The sequence below is a fragment of the Pelophylax lessonae genome, assembly GCF_965119305.1.
Source record: "Pelophylax lessonae genome assembly, chromosome: 5".
In the NCBI taxonomy this organism is placed as follows: domain Eukaryota; kingdom Metazoa; phylum Chordata; class Amphibia; order Anura; family Ranidae; genus Pelophylax; species Pelophylax lessonae.
Genome location: NC_138772.1, coordinates 401,845,506 through 401,863,618, shown reverse-complemented (window position 1 = coordinate 401,863,618; position 18,113 = coordinate 401,845,506). Strand labels below are relative to the sequence as shown.

The 18,113-nt window shown below is 38.9% G+C and overlaps 1 protein-coding gene across 1 annotated transcript; it reads right to left on the bottom strand.

Annotated features, from left to right (window-relative positions):
* Positions 1 to 1,154: 1,154 nt before the first annotated feature.
* LOC309555621 (histamine H3 receptor-like) lies at positions 1,155 to 8,524 on the bottom strand. Its single transcript, XM_082257663.1, has 4 exons — positions 8,433 to 8,524; positions 4,868 to 5,034; positions 2,206 to 2,301; positions 1,155 to 2,175 (listed from the first exon to the last, which is right to left on the bottom strand). Exons 1-4 carry the CDS (start codon positions 8,515 to 8,517, stop codon positions 1,447 to 1,449), a joined length of 1,077 nt encoding a protein of 358 aa, XP_082113789.1. The 5' UTR covers positions 8,518 to 8,524; the 3' UTR covers positions 1,155 to 1,446.
* Positions 8,525 to 18,113: the final 9,589 nt, after the last annotated feature.

Sequence of the window (18,113 nt, the reverse complement as noted above, 5' to 3'; positions counted from 1 at the left end):
AGTAGTGGGCCAAAGGCCCATGGAGAAGTCAGGGAAAGAATGAGACAAGAAGCCCAAAGCTAAAAAAGAAAGAGGAGAGGGGCAAGGAAAAGAAAGGAAATGGAAGTGAACTCCTGAATGGTGAGCTACACGTCATCATATTTGAAAAATAAAAGACAAAATTTAAAATAAAAAAATGAACAAAGAGAGGCCGATATGTCTCTGACTGTAGAGATTAGCCAAATGAGTACAGTATAAGAGTATAAGAGTATAGGGAGGGCCGATAGGGGAAAAGGACACTTTTTTATATTATTATTTTTAATCCTTACCATAATAAACAGAACATATATCAAAACTCACCATGGATTCAATTAAATTGATTATACAGCTTTTTTCAGTTTGAATGAAGTTTAACTGTTAGAATTCTCAAAATACAGTATATTTCACATCAGATCATTATTCTTTAAAAAAAAAAAAGCATATACTATTTATCAGGAACTGGTATTAATTAATTAGGGCTTGTTTAATTTTTCATTAAAATATTTTTTTGAATAAATTGGAATGATACAATGATATAATAGCAATGTCTCATATATTTTACACTATTAATAATGAATATAGAATATAACTGCATGTGCAAAAGTATTTAATCAAATAACTGTTTTATTAACATATTGATCATTTGTGAGAAACTTGTTATCCCTCATAAAATTCTGAGCTTTCAAGAGCTTGAAAACATAATTTTCCTATGTTTATAGAGATTTTACTCATGTCACTATATTTAACTCCATTGCACAAAAGGTGGGTTGCAATTAAGAAAAAATGTTTTCAATAAAGGTAAAGCTACAAGCAAAACAGTTATTCCTTAGTGAGCATATTTTTTTATAGAGTGGTATTCGGTTAGAAATGTCTGTGTCTGTGATCTGCTTGGGTGGTAATTCATTCACTTCCAGCCTCAGTGACATCAGGTCACAGTTAAAATATCAGATTTTTCACTGCTGCCTGTGTTCCTGTTGGGGAGATTCCCCTAACTTTTTATCTCACTGACCCCTTAAATGTTGTTCAGTGTGCTTGTATTTATCTACAACAATTAAGTAAAAGATTGGACATAACATCTATTGCACCCTCTCTTTACTCCTTTTGTCACTGGCGTTTGCCTCCAATAGTGAACCTTCCTGGCTTGTAATTATGAAGTCTGTCTAGCAACCAGAACACTGAACACATTCACTGAAAGTGGGAAGCAGAGAGATGATGAGAAGTCCTGGAGCCCTGCTTGGGACAATGTAAAGGAAGGCACCTCGTGTGGCACACAAGTAAAAGTTAGTATGCATCACATAACTCTGCGCTTTTCAAAGTGAAAAATGAAAGTTGGCTGAAAATTAGCTGAAAACTTAAAAAAACATATTTTTCCCACCCACCCTTTACCTCTTGAACTTGAAAATAGATTAACTTTTGATATTTTTGATCTTAGTTATAGTTTGTGTCTGACAATATTTTATGCCCACTTAGGTTCCATTGCTTTTCCTCATCATCTGTCTTACTTTGCAGTTTTCCCACAAGCAAGCTTGTATAAAAACTTTGAGAGAAAGCCTTTCTAAACTGTTTATGGCACAGTGGGTAGAGAACTGGGTTAATAGCCAAATTCATCCACAGAAGCCAAAATGTGACCTCATACAAATAGTAATCAATGCAGTAACCATGGCAGGCTGCACGATTACTATTGAGAAATGTGTAGGGGGCCCAACATACAGCAAATATGCAAACCAGAACAGCTAGTGATTTGGCAACTTTCTTATCTTTGGATAGTTTAAGGTTTAGCTGTTTTTCCCTTATATGAGCAGGATCATTTTGCATGGTAGTCAATTTTTTTCTTCCACAGGGTTGTCTAAAAGGAATAGAGATGTTACCCTTTTTCTTTAGATGTGGTTTACAGTCACCTTCCATAGTGGACTGAGCAGAAGACAAAACTGCATTGGTAGCTACAATATGTGGGCCGCTGTTGTCTCCCTTTACTCCAGACAACAAAAGAACAGAAGATTGTTGCTTCTTCCTGTTGCGTTTAGAAATATTCCAGTAGATACTCAGGTTGAAAAATAAAATACTAAAAAATGGAAGGGCAAAATCAATTGATGATGTAACCAGCAGAAAGTAGTAGTTGTAATTGCATCCAGCAATACATAGGCCCTCAGAAATGTATGTGTAGTCAACAATACTGTCCTATAAAAGAATGGCTGGGCTGTAGAGAAGGAATGACAGTATCCAGACCATGGCTATCCTTAGGACAGTCTGACTGTGCCTGTTTTGCAGGGATCGGTATAATACCTGAATAAAGAGAACATCATTTCATTTTTCATATCAAAGACTACAAAAATGATGAAGAACTCCCAGGATGGAATATAAATGAGAAATATCTATAACAGATGTCTGTTTTGGTCTGTCATGTTGTAAATTGTTAATACATTACACAAATATTAAGCTGTTCCTCAATAAATATCAAATAAAACATGTAATTTTAACAATAGATCATGTAATATACAAGTCCATTACAATTCAATGCAATATGTGCTGTTTTCACACATAAACGATCCATGATGTGAATATCCATAAAATAAAAATTAAATCAATGATTCACATATCCAAGTGATGCAGCGTGATTCCTCCACCGAATAATACACAGAGGCCTACCGGAGGATGTGTGCCTCTCACATGAGAAGTCAAACAATTCTTGCTTAATACCACTTTAAGGGAAATGGCAAAAAAAAACTCTGCAGCTCACATCCACGGTTTTCTCCAGGAACTCCTCAGTACAAAGGAAAGCAGAGAGGATCAACACGTTCTAAATAGTGTAACTTTGAACGTTCTCTAGTGTATCCTTTACTAGATGATGCTAGCGGCTTTCCCATTTGCATATTGTTTTTGTATCCTTAGACCTCTAGCACAGTTTCTTTTTTGTTTCGCTACAAACACACACACACACACACACACATATATATATATATACACGGTATATATATATTGTAAACTGTTTTTTATTTGTAAAGTAAAGTAAAGAATTTTCAACTTTCTGAGGAAACTCCGATGACTGTTTTAACATCAATAATTTTATAATTTTGACAGTCCACCAGAGAGTGTTAATAACATACTATCTACAACGAGGGATAGTTGAACTTCCCAGCTTCAACTGAAATCAGAGGCGTAACTAGAACCTTCAGGTTCCTGGTGCAAGAAACCATGAAGGGCCCCCCGGACCCCTGGCCGGGGCCCTTCCCTTCAAGCCTGGGGCTCTTTCCACTGCTCCTGGGGCCCTTTACTCTCATTACGGGCCCTTTATTACGGTTGACCCCTGCTGACGAAGTCACATGACGCAACGCGTACGGGGAAGGAGCTTACTCGGTAGACATCAGACCTAGGAAGGTCTTGCCTGTATACACTGTCAGCCTGCATTTTACCTGCACTTGTTGAAGTGCTCGCCTCTGTAAGTGCCCTATATGCTTTTTCTTTAAATAAACATTTAAAACTGAGAGCATAAGATACTTCTCCCTTTCTTTTACCTGTGTGATACCGGGATCTGGAGGCTGGTTCACGGGAGGTTGGAGCTTTGAAGAGGAGAAATATGCTGTCTATCTATATACCGTTGTTGCTTGTATGACTCTATATGAGTCTATTATTGAGATGAGCTGCTTAAAGAGCACCAGTCACTGAGAGCACCTTATTTGATTGGAGTGGTGTGAAGCACTGAATCACTGGTTGAACAAAGCACTGAAATATTCACAGCACTGGAATATTGAGTGGGACACAGCACTATATTATTGATTGGGACTATTTTTTCCTTATTAGGTAAGGACTATTTTGGGGGTCCCCTCAGAGTTTGTTTGTAATCAAATTTTGCATTATTATCATTATTATTATTGATGAATATTTATTTCACAGTGTTATTTATTATCTATTATTCTGATTTGTCTTTATGCATTATTGTTTGCATGATTCACATTATTGATTTACCACTTTAAGTGATATTTATTTTATTTAATATTTATTCTTTGGCACAGCATTATTGATTTTTGGTTTATTCACTGGTGTAATGTGTTAACACTGAATGCTTGCAGCCTGAGTTTTTGTGGTTATTATTATTTTGGTTTTGTGCTGATTATTATCCATTTTGGTTTCACCTCATATATAGACCTTGAACAGGTCCATATAATTCTTCCGCTTAAGGTTGTAACTTCAATGGCTGGCAGATTTACTCCTGTTCCAGGGACATTTGCTTCAATGTGCAGTGATCCTTATGTAGGTGTTGCTCAGAGAATTAAAACACTGACATAGTGCTGAACTGTATAAAATCAATGCGTTTTAAAAAAAAATTAAGAATAAAACTTATATTTTTGGGTGCACTTCCTCCAGTGCATTTAAACTAATTGCTTAGCACAATTGGGGTGTTTGGTCCCCTTATCAGTCACTTGGGAATTTGCAGTAACTCAACTCTGGGAGATGCAACTACTTCCTGCTAATGCGCGATGACGTCACGAAGCTCCACCATGACGTGTTCCGTCACTCGTCACAAGTGCCTTGCTACCTTTCTAAGTTACTGCATATTCTGGGTATATACATAGTAGCATAGTGGATCAGATATTACATATCTTTCATTTGTTTGGCAGACCTATAGATTTGTATTGTAAAAGGGAGCAGTGAAGTGCAACTATTAGATAGCATTAAAAAGCAGGAAGCAGAGCCTGCTTATGTAATAAGAAAATATGACTGCTCATATGTAGTTATATTATTATAAACTGTACGCAGAAACATAATATTTACTGTATATCAAACTGATTTCTAAGGCATATCTAAAAAAATGATATCCCTTTAATAGACACAATATTTACATCATACTTACAGCCATGGTGACGCAAATAAATCTGTCATAACTGATTAGAACCACATTTAATGCTGAGGCTGTGCTCATCGTATAGTCTACTATTAACCAGAGTTTGCAAAGAAACGCCCCCAACATCCACTTTCCAGTCAGTAGGTATGGAATGTACAAAGGGATAGAAACTGCTCCTGTCAAAAAATAAATAAATAAGATTATTTAAAAGCAAAACTCCTGTGAAAAAAATCAAAGCAATAATAATGATTTTGCTGCTTTATCCTGGGACTCGTCCCTGCAATTATTCTTTTCCACCACTAAACGCCCTCAGTTTTCCAGGTTAAATATCAGCCAGTATCGCTCAATTCACTTCCTCTGAGCCCAGGTTGTCCAGCACAGTGATGATCTAATCCTCCTGTCATTCTGCTTTCTTCTTCTATAAGTTGGCTTCTTGTCAGCACAAAAATTGATTGGCTCTTTGTGCTGTTTCTCCAACCCCCAATCTGAGGCTGATACCAAGTCAAGTTCAGGTTCTTACACTGTTTGCATAAAAAAAAATGTAATCAGTTCTGTAATGATGACTTCACAGCTGCAATAATTTGTATATCTACCTAGTAATTCAACCCTTATTTAAGCCCAAATATATATATTATGCTGCTACTAAAACATGCAACCTGGCATATGCAATGTTGATATTCATAAAGTATATTATTTATTTATTAGGTAATATACAGTAACAGCATGTTTTTGAAGATAAGTAATTTCACTGTGACTAAATTGCATGGCCTTTATATTTCATATTTCAGGCACTGGCATTACTGTATTAACGATAAATGTCTATATATTAAAGCGCTACTCCACCCAAAACTATGATTTCAGCTTATTTCTGATCCTGCAAAGTTAAATCACCTAACAATTTCTCACGTCTGGGACCTTTTTCATGGGATCTTTGTGCTTTCTTCCCCAGATCTGAGCACCTGCTAGGGCAGATATATGAATGTCCCAACTTCTCTGTTGGGTTTTTCATTTTTTTTTTTATATTATCCAAAGTGCTCCAAAAGGTGGGCAGGAACCCCAAAGAGGCAGAGATAAAAGAGAACAGTGATAAGAACCAAGGTGGTACGCTTTTACAGCTGGAGACACCAAAATGACCCAGCCCACTCTATTGCAACTATAATTGAAAGATTTGTTTTGGTTTGACTGACACTTTATTAAAGTCTTGTTTTTTTTTGTTTAAAAAGAACATGTTATACTTACCTGCTGTCTGCAGTGGAACCCCTCCCCAGCGCTCCTGGCCCCTCCCTCCCACCCCCACAGCAAGCAGCTTGCTATGGGCGCACCTGAGCCAAGATGCTGCTCTGTGTGTCAGCCCCCTCTATCTCCTCATTGGCCCACAGACTTTGATTGACAGCAGCGGGAGCCAATGGCTGTCTCAGCCAATCAGGAGGGAGAGTCCCAGAAAATCTAGGCTTTTGTGCAGCATCGCTGGATCGAGATGGGGCTCAGGTAGGTATTAGGGGGGCTGCTGCACACAGAAGGTTTTTTATCTCAATGCATAGAATACATTAAGACAGAAAACCTTCTGCATTCCTTTACAACCACTTTAACCACTTGCTGACTGCCCCCCCCCCCCCCCCCCCGCAGATATACTGCAGCAGGCTGGCTCGGCTGCGCGAACCGACGTATAGGTACGTCGGTTCACTGGAGCGCTCCTGGGGGTTAACGCGCACCGCGGGAGGCACGCATCCATCCTCACGCACCCATCCTCACTAGGCAGCGAGGAGGCCGATCCAGGCCGCAATTGCCGCTGGGCACCCACGATCGCTCACCGCTGAGAGAGAATGACAGTCTGCTGTTGTAAACACAGCAGAACGTTGTTCTCTCTGAAATGAACACAGAGTGCCTAGGATCCTCCTATTGTTCATTTCACAAGTTCTTCCCCCATATAGTTCGAAAACACTCCCCCTAGGCTCACACTTAACCTTTTGATCACCCCTGGTTTAACCCCTTCCCTGCCAGTGCCATTATTACAGTAACAGTGCATATTTATAGCACTGATTACTGTAGTAATATTACTGGTCCCTCCAAAAGTGTCAAAAATGTCAGTTAGGGGTCCGATCTGCCCCCTGCAATGTTGCAGTCCCACTAAAAATTGCAGATCACTGCCATTACTAGTAAAAAAATAAATAAATAAATAAAAATTACATAAATCTTTCCCCTAGTTTGTAGACGCGATAACTTTTGCGCAAACCAATCAAAATACGCTTATTGGGATTTTTTTTTACCAAAAATACATAGCAGACTACAAATTGGCCTAAAAGGATAAAAACATTTGATTTTTAAATGTTTTTTTTTTTTGGGAATGTAATATAGCATGAAAGTGAAAAATATAGTTTTTTTTCAGAGTTATTGCTATTTTTTTGTTTATAGTGCAATAAATAAAACTCGTACAGGTGATCGAATACCACCAAAAGAAAGCTCTATATATGGGAAAAAAAGGTCATCAATTTTATTTAGGTACAGTGTGGCTTGTTCGCGCAATTGTCTGTTAAAGTAACGCAGTGCTGAATCGCAAAAAGTGGCCAGGTCATTAAGGGGGCAAATCCTTCCAGTCCAGAAATGGTTAAAGGATTACATAGGACATTTGCAGTTTTTTTTATTGTTGTTTTAGCTCCATTAGATTCTTTCTGCCATGACTTAATAATGCATGAGCATTTTTACAAAGAGATGAAATTTATTAGAAGGAAGTTAGCAAAGGAACTTTCCTCAGGATTGTGTATTTTTCTTTTCACCTTTTTTCATTAATCTTTATACACTTCTTTTTTCCCCTATTACTATTTTACATGTCTACTTGTTTGGTAAAAAATTTATGAATAAATTATAGATAACAACTATTTGGGAATTCAAAAAATTGTCTTTGCAACGTACAATATTTTCTAGCATGGCAAAAGAAAGTCAGTAGTAAAATCCTCTGCAAAATTAGCAATCAGGCCAAAAATAAAAACAAAGTTTTTATTGAACAGAATAAACCATTGTAAAATGTGTACTAAAGAAACTTCATAAAGTGATTGAGTCTCAAGAAATGAGCTGTTGACATTGTTCTATTGAACAGCAGAACAAAATTATTGTTTGTTTTTTTTTTGTTTTTTGTTTTATAGGGTGAAATATCTACCAATAGAGAACCACCTTCAAACTTACACTTATTTACAAAATATTTACCCTTTTATCTTTCTTTTCTTACCTGTACTTCCTGGACCCTACCCTTTGTTTCTTTTAATGACATGCCATAACATAGATTATGTTTTACAACTTACATTAACGTAATGGCATGATTACATGGACAATATTTTGTTATTAGTATTTGTACTTACGGTATCTTGTGGATGTTTTTGCACCTATGTTGTCAATTTAGTATTCAATTAAAATGTTAAACTTGGAAATTCCCATACTTTTTTTTTAATTGTGAAAATGTTTGTACCTGTCAATCTATTTAAAGAATATTTATAATAACACCATATATTTTATTACGATTTTTAAATTACCTCTAATAGTAACAATAATCATAATTTAAAGAAAAATTGAAATAACTTACCTACCAATAAATCACAGATAGCTAGGTTGAAGAGGAAGAAATTGCTTTGGGTTCTGAGCCTCTTATCTATAATAAAAGCTACCATCACTAGTATGTTGCCAAAGACAGTAAAGAAAATAAGTAAGGATATAAGCATAACTATTATGGATGTTATGCCTTCTGAAAACAGTAGTTCCAAATTAGCAGCTTCATTAGTGCCATTAAGATCCTTAATTATTTGATTGCTGGAGTTAAAGGTTACCATTGTAAAATGTAAGTCTGTATAATACAGTCAAAGCATATTTAGGATGTTTCTGCTACTTTAGTAACTGTGATGTAATGCTGAACTGTCCTGTTTTCATTAATTATAAACATTGGATTTTTAAGGCATATTTAGCACTGTGATATTATACATCACTGTGGCATATAAGTTTGTTTAATGCGTCAGATCCTAAAAACACCAAAAAATCAATGCACACATATCACATTCCTGGTTCTGATGGCAGCGAATATATGTACATGACAAATGTATCTCCTGGGTTTATATATACAGTATCACTAGGTCAATCCCTAAACAAGTTGTTATAAATAATTGAATTACTGAAGTATCAATTTGGGAATCAATCAACTTTTTAACAACTAAGTCTCTGGTGCATTTCAATAACAAAATATAATTCTCTAGTTGTGAGTGTGCATTTATTTCCACATTACAAATTAGGAGGCTCAAACAATGATGAGGGATTTTAGTGCCATAGCAAAATGCAAAATAAGGTTTTGCATTTTTTTCTTCTGTATTTGCCTGTTAATTTTTCATTTAAACAAATTTAAGAAACAGTATTTAAAGCCTAACTCCAGTCTAAAACTTTTTAACCAGTTGCCGACCGCCCGCTGCAGATATACTTCGGAAAGTTGGTTCGTATGCGTAAATCGCCGTACCTGTAGGCGCCCCCGCCACCCCCGCAATGTTCTGATTTGGTTTAGAACCGATCAGTCATCATGTCCAGGCCAATGATTTTTGGCCTGGACCTGTTGATCGGTTCTGACCAACAGCAGAACATCCTGTGCCTGTGAAATGTAAACACAGGCAGAGAATATGATGTAATCTCCTCTCCTGGGGCCATTTTTAGTTCCAGCGTGAGAGGAGATAACATCAACTATGAGTATAGAAGCAGTACACTGACACCAGTACACATAGGCACACATTTAACCCCCTGATCACCCCCTAATTAACCCTTTCTCTCCCTGTCACAGTGTACACTATATACAGTACAGAAAAATGTACTGATCACTGTATTAGTGTCACTTGTGACTTCAGATAGTGTAAGATGCAGTTAGTGGTAGTCCCAAATAGGTTTCAGGTCCCCGTCATATATCCCCAATAAAGGTTTAACCCCCTGATCACCCCAGTTAACCCTTTCACTCCCTATCACAGTGTACACTAATTACAGTATACAGATACATTTCTGATCACTGTATCAGTGTCACTTGTGACTTCAGTTAGTTTGAGAGGCAGTTAGTGGTAGTTAGAGGCAGTCCCAGATAGGTTTAGGGTAACTGCCATATTTCCCCTAATACAGATTGAACCCCCTGATCACCCCAGTTAACCCCTTCATTGCCCTGTCAAAGTATCACTATTATAGTGTACAGATATTTTTTCTGAACACTGTATTAGTGTCACAGGTGACATCAGTTAATTAGCGTCAATTCAGGACAGCATCAGATTGTCCACCACATATTTAGTAATACATTTTAACCCTTTGATTGCCAGTGAAACACACACACACACACACACTAAACACCTCCATTACTAGTATAGTGTCTGAACGGATTAATATCTTTAAACTATTCAGTTAGTTTGAGAGGCAGTTAGTGGTAGTTAGAGGCAGTACTCTGCGTTTAGCCCCCCCCCCCCCAAAAAACAGCAGATTACTGTCACTTCCAATACACAGCACACTAAACCGCAGCATTAGCAGAGTCACGCCTGATCTCTGCTAGCACTAGCAGTTAAATTTTTTGGTTGCGGTTCAAACAGTCCTTGACAACCAGGTGTTACCTGTGAGTCACACTAGGTACCTATAAATTTATTGGCCAAAATGTCCAAACAGAGGTACACTAGTGAAGAGGCCTACACGAAGCTGAGCATGACAGATGAGAGTGATGGGGAAGCCTCATTGTCAGAATCAGGCTCCGTATTCGAACCTGTAGACAGCAGCGGCACCCTAACAGATAGCTCTGACGATGGAGTAGTGGTCCCTGCTAAGGTCAGGCATACCCGACCCCGCTCTTCTGTTGCTGAGGTGCAATAACCACAGTGTTCTTGTATGCAGAAGAGTGTCGGTACTAGTGCCACTCAACCTTTTGGTGAACTGGCAAGCACCAGCGGCCTAGTACATCCTTGTCATAGTCAAACCAGCACTGCAGTAACACTTGGTGATGTGGCGAGTCCCAGAAGTGCAATTCAAGCTGGTGAGGTGGCTAGCATAAGTAGTGTCCTGCAGCCACCAATAATTCTAAGACAGACCAGTAGAGCCCATAGTGTCCTTCCTGATGCGCTTGCTATTCCTGATTGGGAGCCCACCACTTCTGCAGTGCCCGTACTTCCCACATTTACTGGCCAACCCTGAATTCAGGTGGAAACAGACAATTTTACTTTAATTATTTTATTTATATGCCAATCAAGTTATCGCTGCAAATCCAAATTTGACCACTGCCAGAGAATTTGTATGGAAACGTATCACGTATCCAAAACTTTTCTGGGCCTATCCCTCTTCATGGGCATTACTAAAAAGAGTGAGTTTCAGTCATATTAGTCCACTGACCCAATTCACCATATGCCCGTGTTCTCTGCTGCCATGGCCAGGACTGGATATTAGCAAATCTTGCAGTTCATGCACTTCATCCTCCGGGTGACCTTGGATATGACCGGCTCCACAAAATTTGGCCCCTTGTAAACCACTTCAACCAGTAGTTTTCAGCCTTGAATATGCCCCAACAAGCTGTCTGCGTTGATGAGTCCATGATTACATTTTCTGGCCACCTTGCTTTCAAACAGTTTATCCCTAGCAAGCGTGCCAGATATGGGGTCAAGATGTATAAGCTCTGTGACAGGGCAACAGGCTATACCTGTAGTTTCCGGATTTACGAGGGAAAAGATAGCAATGTGGAGCCCCCCAACTGCCCAGACTACATGGGGAGCAGTGGCAAGATTATTTGGGACTTGGTGTCACCCTTATTCGGAAAGGGTTACCATTTATACGCGGACAACTTCTATACAAGCATGCCACTTTTTAGACACCCTTTTGATTTTGGAATTGGAGCATGTGGCATTGTGCGACCTAATCGCCAGAGCTTCCCCCAACGGCTTGTAGATTCCCAACTTAGATTGGGGAGAGAGCATCATATAAGTCTGATAAATTGTTTGCAGTGAAGTGGAGGGACACACACAGAATGTTTTCGTTCTGTCCTCCATTCACGCAGCTACGACAGTCCACATTGCAACAGCGACTGGTGTTGTTGAGAAGCCCCTCTGTGTCCACGAATACAACCTTAACATGGGAGGGGTGGACTTCAAAGTTCAGATGATGGTGCCGTGCTTAGTTGCCCGTAAGGCCAGACGCTGGTACAAAAAAGTGTCTGTATACTTATTTCAATTGGCTCAGCTGAACGCTTTGTGCTATACAAAGCGTCAGGAAGAAGTGGATCCTTCCTAAAATTCCAGGAAGAAATCATCACAGCCTTTCTGTATCCAGGAGGTGCTGTGGCCCAAATTCATAATCCAGATGCAGTAAGCCGACTCCATGAGAGGCATTTTCTGGATGTCCTGTCTAGTACCCCTACCCAAAGAGCACCCCAAAGAAGATGTTGTGTCTGCAGAAAATGTGGATTTAGGCGTGACGCCCACTATTTTTGTCCCTCCTGTCCTGGCCCACCAGGTCTCTGCATCAGGGACTGTTTCTGTCACTACCACACACTAGTAGAGTAATTAGTATAGGGTATAGCATGGCACAGTCTAGGGCACACTTTTTCACACAGGGTCTCAAAAGATTTTGTCTATTGCATTTTGAGAGACCCTAGCCTGGAACAGTTTTTTTACAGTTACATAAAAAGTGTAAAAGAAAAGTTACAAAAAAACAAATAAAAAAAATAAAAATAAAATAAAAAAGCCAAAAACAGTTGTCGTTTTATTGAGTTAATTTTCTGTAGTTACTTTACTTTTCTACTCTTTCTTCTTTTACTGTACTTTAGAATATACTGTTATACTGTAATGTTTTATTGTTACTGTGTTTTATTGTTAACCATTGTTTGCTTTGCAGGTAAGCCCATCAGCTGCAGCACTGATTTGTTTATTCTGACAGCAACAGTGTTTGCTCTCACCATATATGTAACCAATAATTGTAGCGCTGTAGGAGGTGATTTCACCACCACAGTTAAAAAAAGAGTATATATGGCAAAGCATAGGGGATAGGGTTGACACAGAGGGCGGATCTCCCCTATGCTTTGCCATATTTTTTTTTTTTTAACACTTTTCTTGGCAGAGATTTTTCATCCACGTTGATCGATGCGAATGGAGGAATCTACTATGTTCTTTTTTTTTCCTTCGGCCCATCATTAAAATTGGGTGGATAATGGTGGGCATACCACACACTTTCTGGTATAGTTTTTACAGCCAGCAGTCAGCTTTCATGTAAAAGCAATCCTAGCAGATAATTAGCCGCTAGACTGCTTTTACAAGCGGTGGGTGGGTACTTCCCCCGTCGCCTTCTACTGTTTTCCCGGGCTCTCCTGTCCCACCGGGTAACCCGAGACTGCAGCCAGTGGTTCCGTCAGCTGACCATAGAGCTGATTGGAGACTAGAATGGCTCCAGTCATCTCTATGGCCTAAGATACTGGAAGCTACAAGCATTTCATGACTTTGGTTTCCCCAGATATAAACAGCACCATTGGGAAATTGGGAAAGCATCTTATCACACCAATCTTGGTCTGGTCAGATGATTTAAGGGCTGAGGAGAGATCTAGAGTCCAATAGACTCCAATTTTTTTAAAAAAGAGTACCTGTCAGTACCTATTGCTATCATAGGGGATAATTAAATTCCCTGTGATAATAATAAAAATTATGAAAAAAAAAATGAAAGGGAAGATGTAAAAAAAATAAATAAAAAAGAAAAATAAATAACATAAAAAAAAGGCGAACCCAAGCATCGGTCTGGTGTCATATGTAAACAGCAATTTCGCAATGCATATGAGATATCACTGTGACCGTCAGATCGAGGGCAGTAATTCTTGCAGTAGACCTCCTCTGTAAATCTAAAGTGGTAACCTGTAAAAGATTTTAAAGCATTTTAAAAATGTACTTAGTTTGTTGCCGCTGCACGGGCGTGTGCAATTTTAAAGCGTGTCATGTTTGGTATCTATGTACTCACCATAAGATCATCTTTTATATTTTACCAAACAATTGGGCAATATTTAGTGTATTTGTGCATTACATTTTAAAAAGTGTTTTTTCCCCAAAAAATTGCGTTTGGAAAATCTTTGGAAAAAGCGCAAATACCATGTGACAAAAAAAATTGCAACACCCACCATTTTGTTCTGCAAGGCCTCTTGCTTAAAAAAATATATATAATGTTTGAGGGTTCAAAGTAATTTTCTAGTTAAAAAAATATATATTTTTTTTCATGTAAACAAAAAATGTCAGAAAAGGCTTGGTCTTCAAGTGGTTAGAAGAGTGGGTGATGTGTGGCATAAGCTTCTAATATTTGGCATAAAATGCCAGGACAGTTCAAACACTGCCCAAATGACCACTTTTTTGAAAGTAGACACCCTAAGCTATTTGCTGAGAGGCATACTGAGTCCATGGAATATTTTATATTTTGCCACAAGTTTCACGAAAATTACAAATTCTTTTTACACAAAATTGTTACTAAATTATATATTGCTCATGCATGCCATGGGTATATGTGAAATGACATCCCAAATACATTCTACTGCTTCTCTTGAGTACAGGGACACTACATGTGTGAGACTTTTTGGGAGCCTAACTGTGTAGGGGACCCCGAAAACCAATCACTGCCTTCAGGTTTTCCAAGGCCGTAAATTGTTGATTTAACTCCTCACTACCTATTACAGTTTCGGAGGCCATGAAATGCCAAGATAGCACAAAACCCACCCAAAATAACCCCTTTTCGGAAAGTAGACACCCCAAGGTATTTGCTAAGAGGCATTGTGAGTATTTTGCAGTTCTCATTTGTTTTGGTAAATGAAGAAAGAAAAGAAAAAATGTTTTTTTTTTTTTCAGTTTTCAAACTGTGACAAAAAGCGAGATCTACAAAATACTCACAATGCCTCTCAGCAAATAGCTTAGGGGGTCAATGTTCTGAGAGATCCGAGAACTAGGCCACATACAGCAGGCCTAGTAACCAGAATGGACAACACTGCAATGCTGGTAGTCAACCACAACTAAGAATTAGTCCTCCACTGTGAGGACCTTGACATCAGATTCAGAAGATCCAATCTCCAATTCAGGGGTATACCAGAAACAGTCCTGGAATCCAATCTACAGTCACCACACTTATCCAGGAGCTTGCTTCAGTTATCCCTATTAAAAGACTTGAGTTGGGGCATATACATCGAGCACTTGTCAAGAAACCAACGTCTGGTCCTCCCAGAGATGTCATTGTGAAATTATTTTTCTTTCATACTACATAAAGCATTCTGCAGGCTAAACCTACTCTCACTTTCCAAGGCTTTGCATAGCAGATATTCACAGGTCTGGCTCCCTCGAAGAACTAAAACCAGTAGTACAGATTCTCCAAAAGCTCTTATACAAGTAGGAATTCTCCTTCAGGTTGATTTTCACATACCAGGGATGCATATACTCCGGTACAACCCTTTTAGAGTTGAAACAACATCTGGACAATCTTAATTTCCTCCAGCATACCACATTCAAGTGACCAAGATGTGAAGCCATTCCCCTGCTATGCAGCCCTCACCTGCCTCTTCCGAGACTTCCCAGTCAGATGTCAGAGTCACCTTAACCTTGATTGCCAGCACATATGTTTTTCCGTTTGTTGTTTAATGTATGATTTGTTCCCTCCAAGAGGGAGTTATACATAGTTTTTCGGAAGACATTGAACTGTGTGATGTTGTATACCATCATGTTCCATATCCATGGAATATTGGATTCTGCACAAAAATTAAACATCATGATACCTACTGCCATGTACACCTCTTATCAAATTTCTTGACATCATAAATCATTGTTACCTGACCTATTTGTTGTGCCAATTTGGAAGCATGGATTCAGGCTTCCACACCTCTCAGATGGGCTGATTTTTCTGTTCCCCTACAGAAATCCCAATTTCATATCCATTGATTAGATTTTGTATATGACTTCCTACTAAGTGCTTATGTCAGTAATTAACTCTAAGGAACCCTAAATACTATGTGCACCAATATATGAATTTCACTGATATTCATGTGCATGCCTTTCTGTATCAATGCCTGTTGATCATGCACACTGTGGGAAAAGCAGATTGCCTGCATTGCCTACTGTATCACCTTCCTGCTCACAGGGCTCATTTCCCACTACATACCTCAAACAGCCTCACAGGCCCTGACTTAGAACTTCTCCATAACCTTATATTATATTTGTGCTTATGAACCTTTGCAATCCACTAATGCCAAAATGGAGGCGGATCACCAAGCAGGCTCTCATTGCAGTTACCTTGTTTATAGACACATGGCAACATTGAAAAGGCTAATTTCTACTAATGAGATCTTAACAGCAGCATCATTTTCTTGAGAACTCTTCCCTTTACACAATAAGTTTCCCATCCTACCTTCAAGTTGGATTCAATAATGATTGTTCTCACTAAATATAATGTTTTGGCTTGGTTGTAAGCGGGGACATTGACAAGGTGAGCCCCCCTTGCTGACCCTGTTTGTAAGTATGGGCTTCATGCCAAGCTCAGACCTCGTTGAGCCTGCTGTTTGGTCCATCAAGTAAGTTTAGTACACTGTTGGCTTGGTTGTAAGCGGGGACATTGACAAGGTGAGCCCCTTTTGCTGACCCTGTTTGTAAGTATGGGCCTCATACCAAGCTCAGACCTCCTTGAGCCTGCTGTTTGGTCCATCAAGTAAGTTTAGTACACTGTTGAAGTCCACTCTACTGTTAATATATGCCTGTCTATTTCCTCAGGCATCTCTTGTCCTTTCTTACTTTTTTTTCCCTTTTCTCCCATTTTATTCCTTTCCTCTCACTCTTCCCTCCCCTCCCCCCCACCTCCCTCTTACCCCGAAAATGTCTGGGGTCCCTAGTTTGAGCTACTACATTTGAAAAATCTGCTCAGAGCTTTTGTAAGCTTCACTGTTACCTATTAAGATGTCTAAACATGTTATTCTTTCTGCAAAAAAAAATTTCTTCGGACTGCTTTGCATGAATGAAATTATGACACCTCTAATGAAACCCTTGAAGAAGTCGATAGATAGAGATAATTTACTTTGGCTTCATCCACGTAATAGGAATGCCTTAACTAACTCTATCAATCACCACTCTTTGCAAATATGGGATGATCTTACTCCAGTGGCCTAGTTTCCCCCGTTTTACTCCAATAGTCTATCCATTGCAACCATTTATTCCCCAGGGATTTGAGTTGCCAGGTGCTTTTAGACTCGGGTTTGTGGCCGGCTTAACTTGCTCCAATCAACTGCTCACACCAAAAGGTATCAAATCCTTCCCAATCTGCAAAGAGAGTTCAAGTTAACCAATTCTGACAATTATAAGTTAAACAACTTTTTCACCACCATGGCCCAGGTTGCTAGTATTATCTTAACTTTCACTCCTTTTGAATCTAAATGTAAGAATGATTCACACTCTCTGGGGCTAATTTCCCTTCTTTATGACACTCTACTGTCTCAGTTCACTCCTACACTCCATGGCAACATGCACAACTGGGAGCTACTGTATACCTGGGTATTGAATTGGAACATGATGACTGGGTTCAGATCTGGAATACGACGAAATCGTGCTCATATAGCACAATGGTTGTAGAAAGTAACTACAAAGTATTACTCAGATGGTACAAGGTACCACAACTTTTGGCCCATGCAATGCCAGATCACCCATTTACATGCTTTCGTGTCTGTTTGGAACTGGGTATCTTCTACCTCATATGGTGGTCATGCTCTTCTGCATATGGATTGTGGATACTGGTCTAAAGAATTCTTAGTATGCCAAAGACCCCTGCCTATAACTCCAAGCAAAGTTGACTTCTTTTTCTACTTCGTAGTTTTATGTTCCAGTATATGCAATTCATCACCAGGCTACCATGCCAGCTCTACCTGTGACAAAAATGTCACTAGGTCAAAAAATAGACAGTAAAAAAAAATCAGAGCTAAACTTTACGTTTTTACCCTTCCTAATTTCCCCACTAGAGATGATTTTCATCACTAGCTGTCTCAACCGAAAATGAAGAGACAGAGATCACAATTAAAAAGCTGAGGTTCCATCCCACTCTATCCAAATAAAGCTTTGGTTTTAGTTTTGCTTTAAAACACAATTCCATTTTTTATTCATTTACCAACAATCCCTCACCCCTTCTCAAAAAACCTATAATGTAAAAAAAAAAAAAAAAAATCAAACTACTCCCATCTGCATGCTCTAACCCCACCCCCTGCATCCTCTCCTATGCTGCTTATTTACACCTT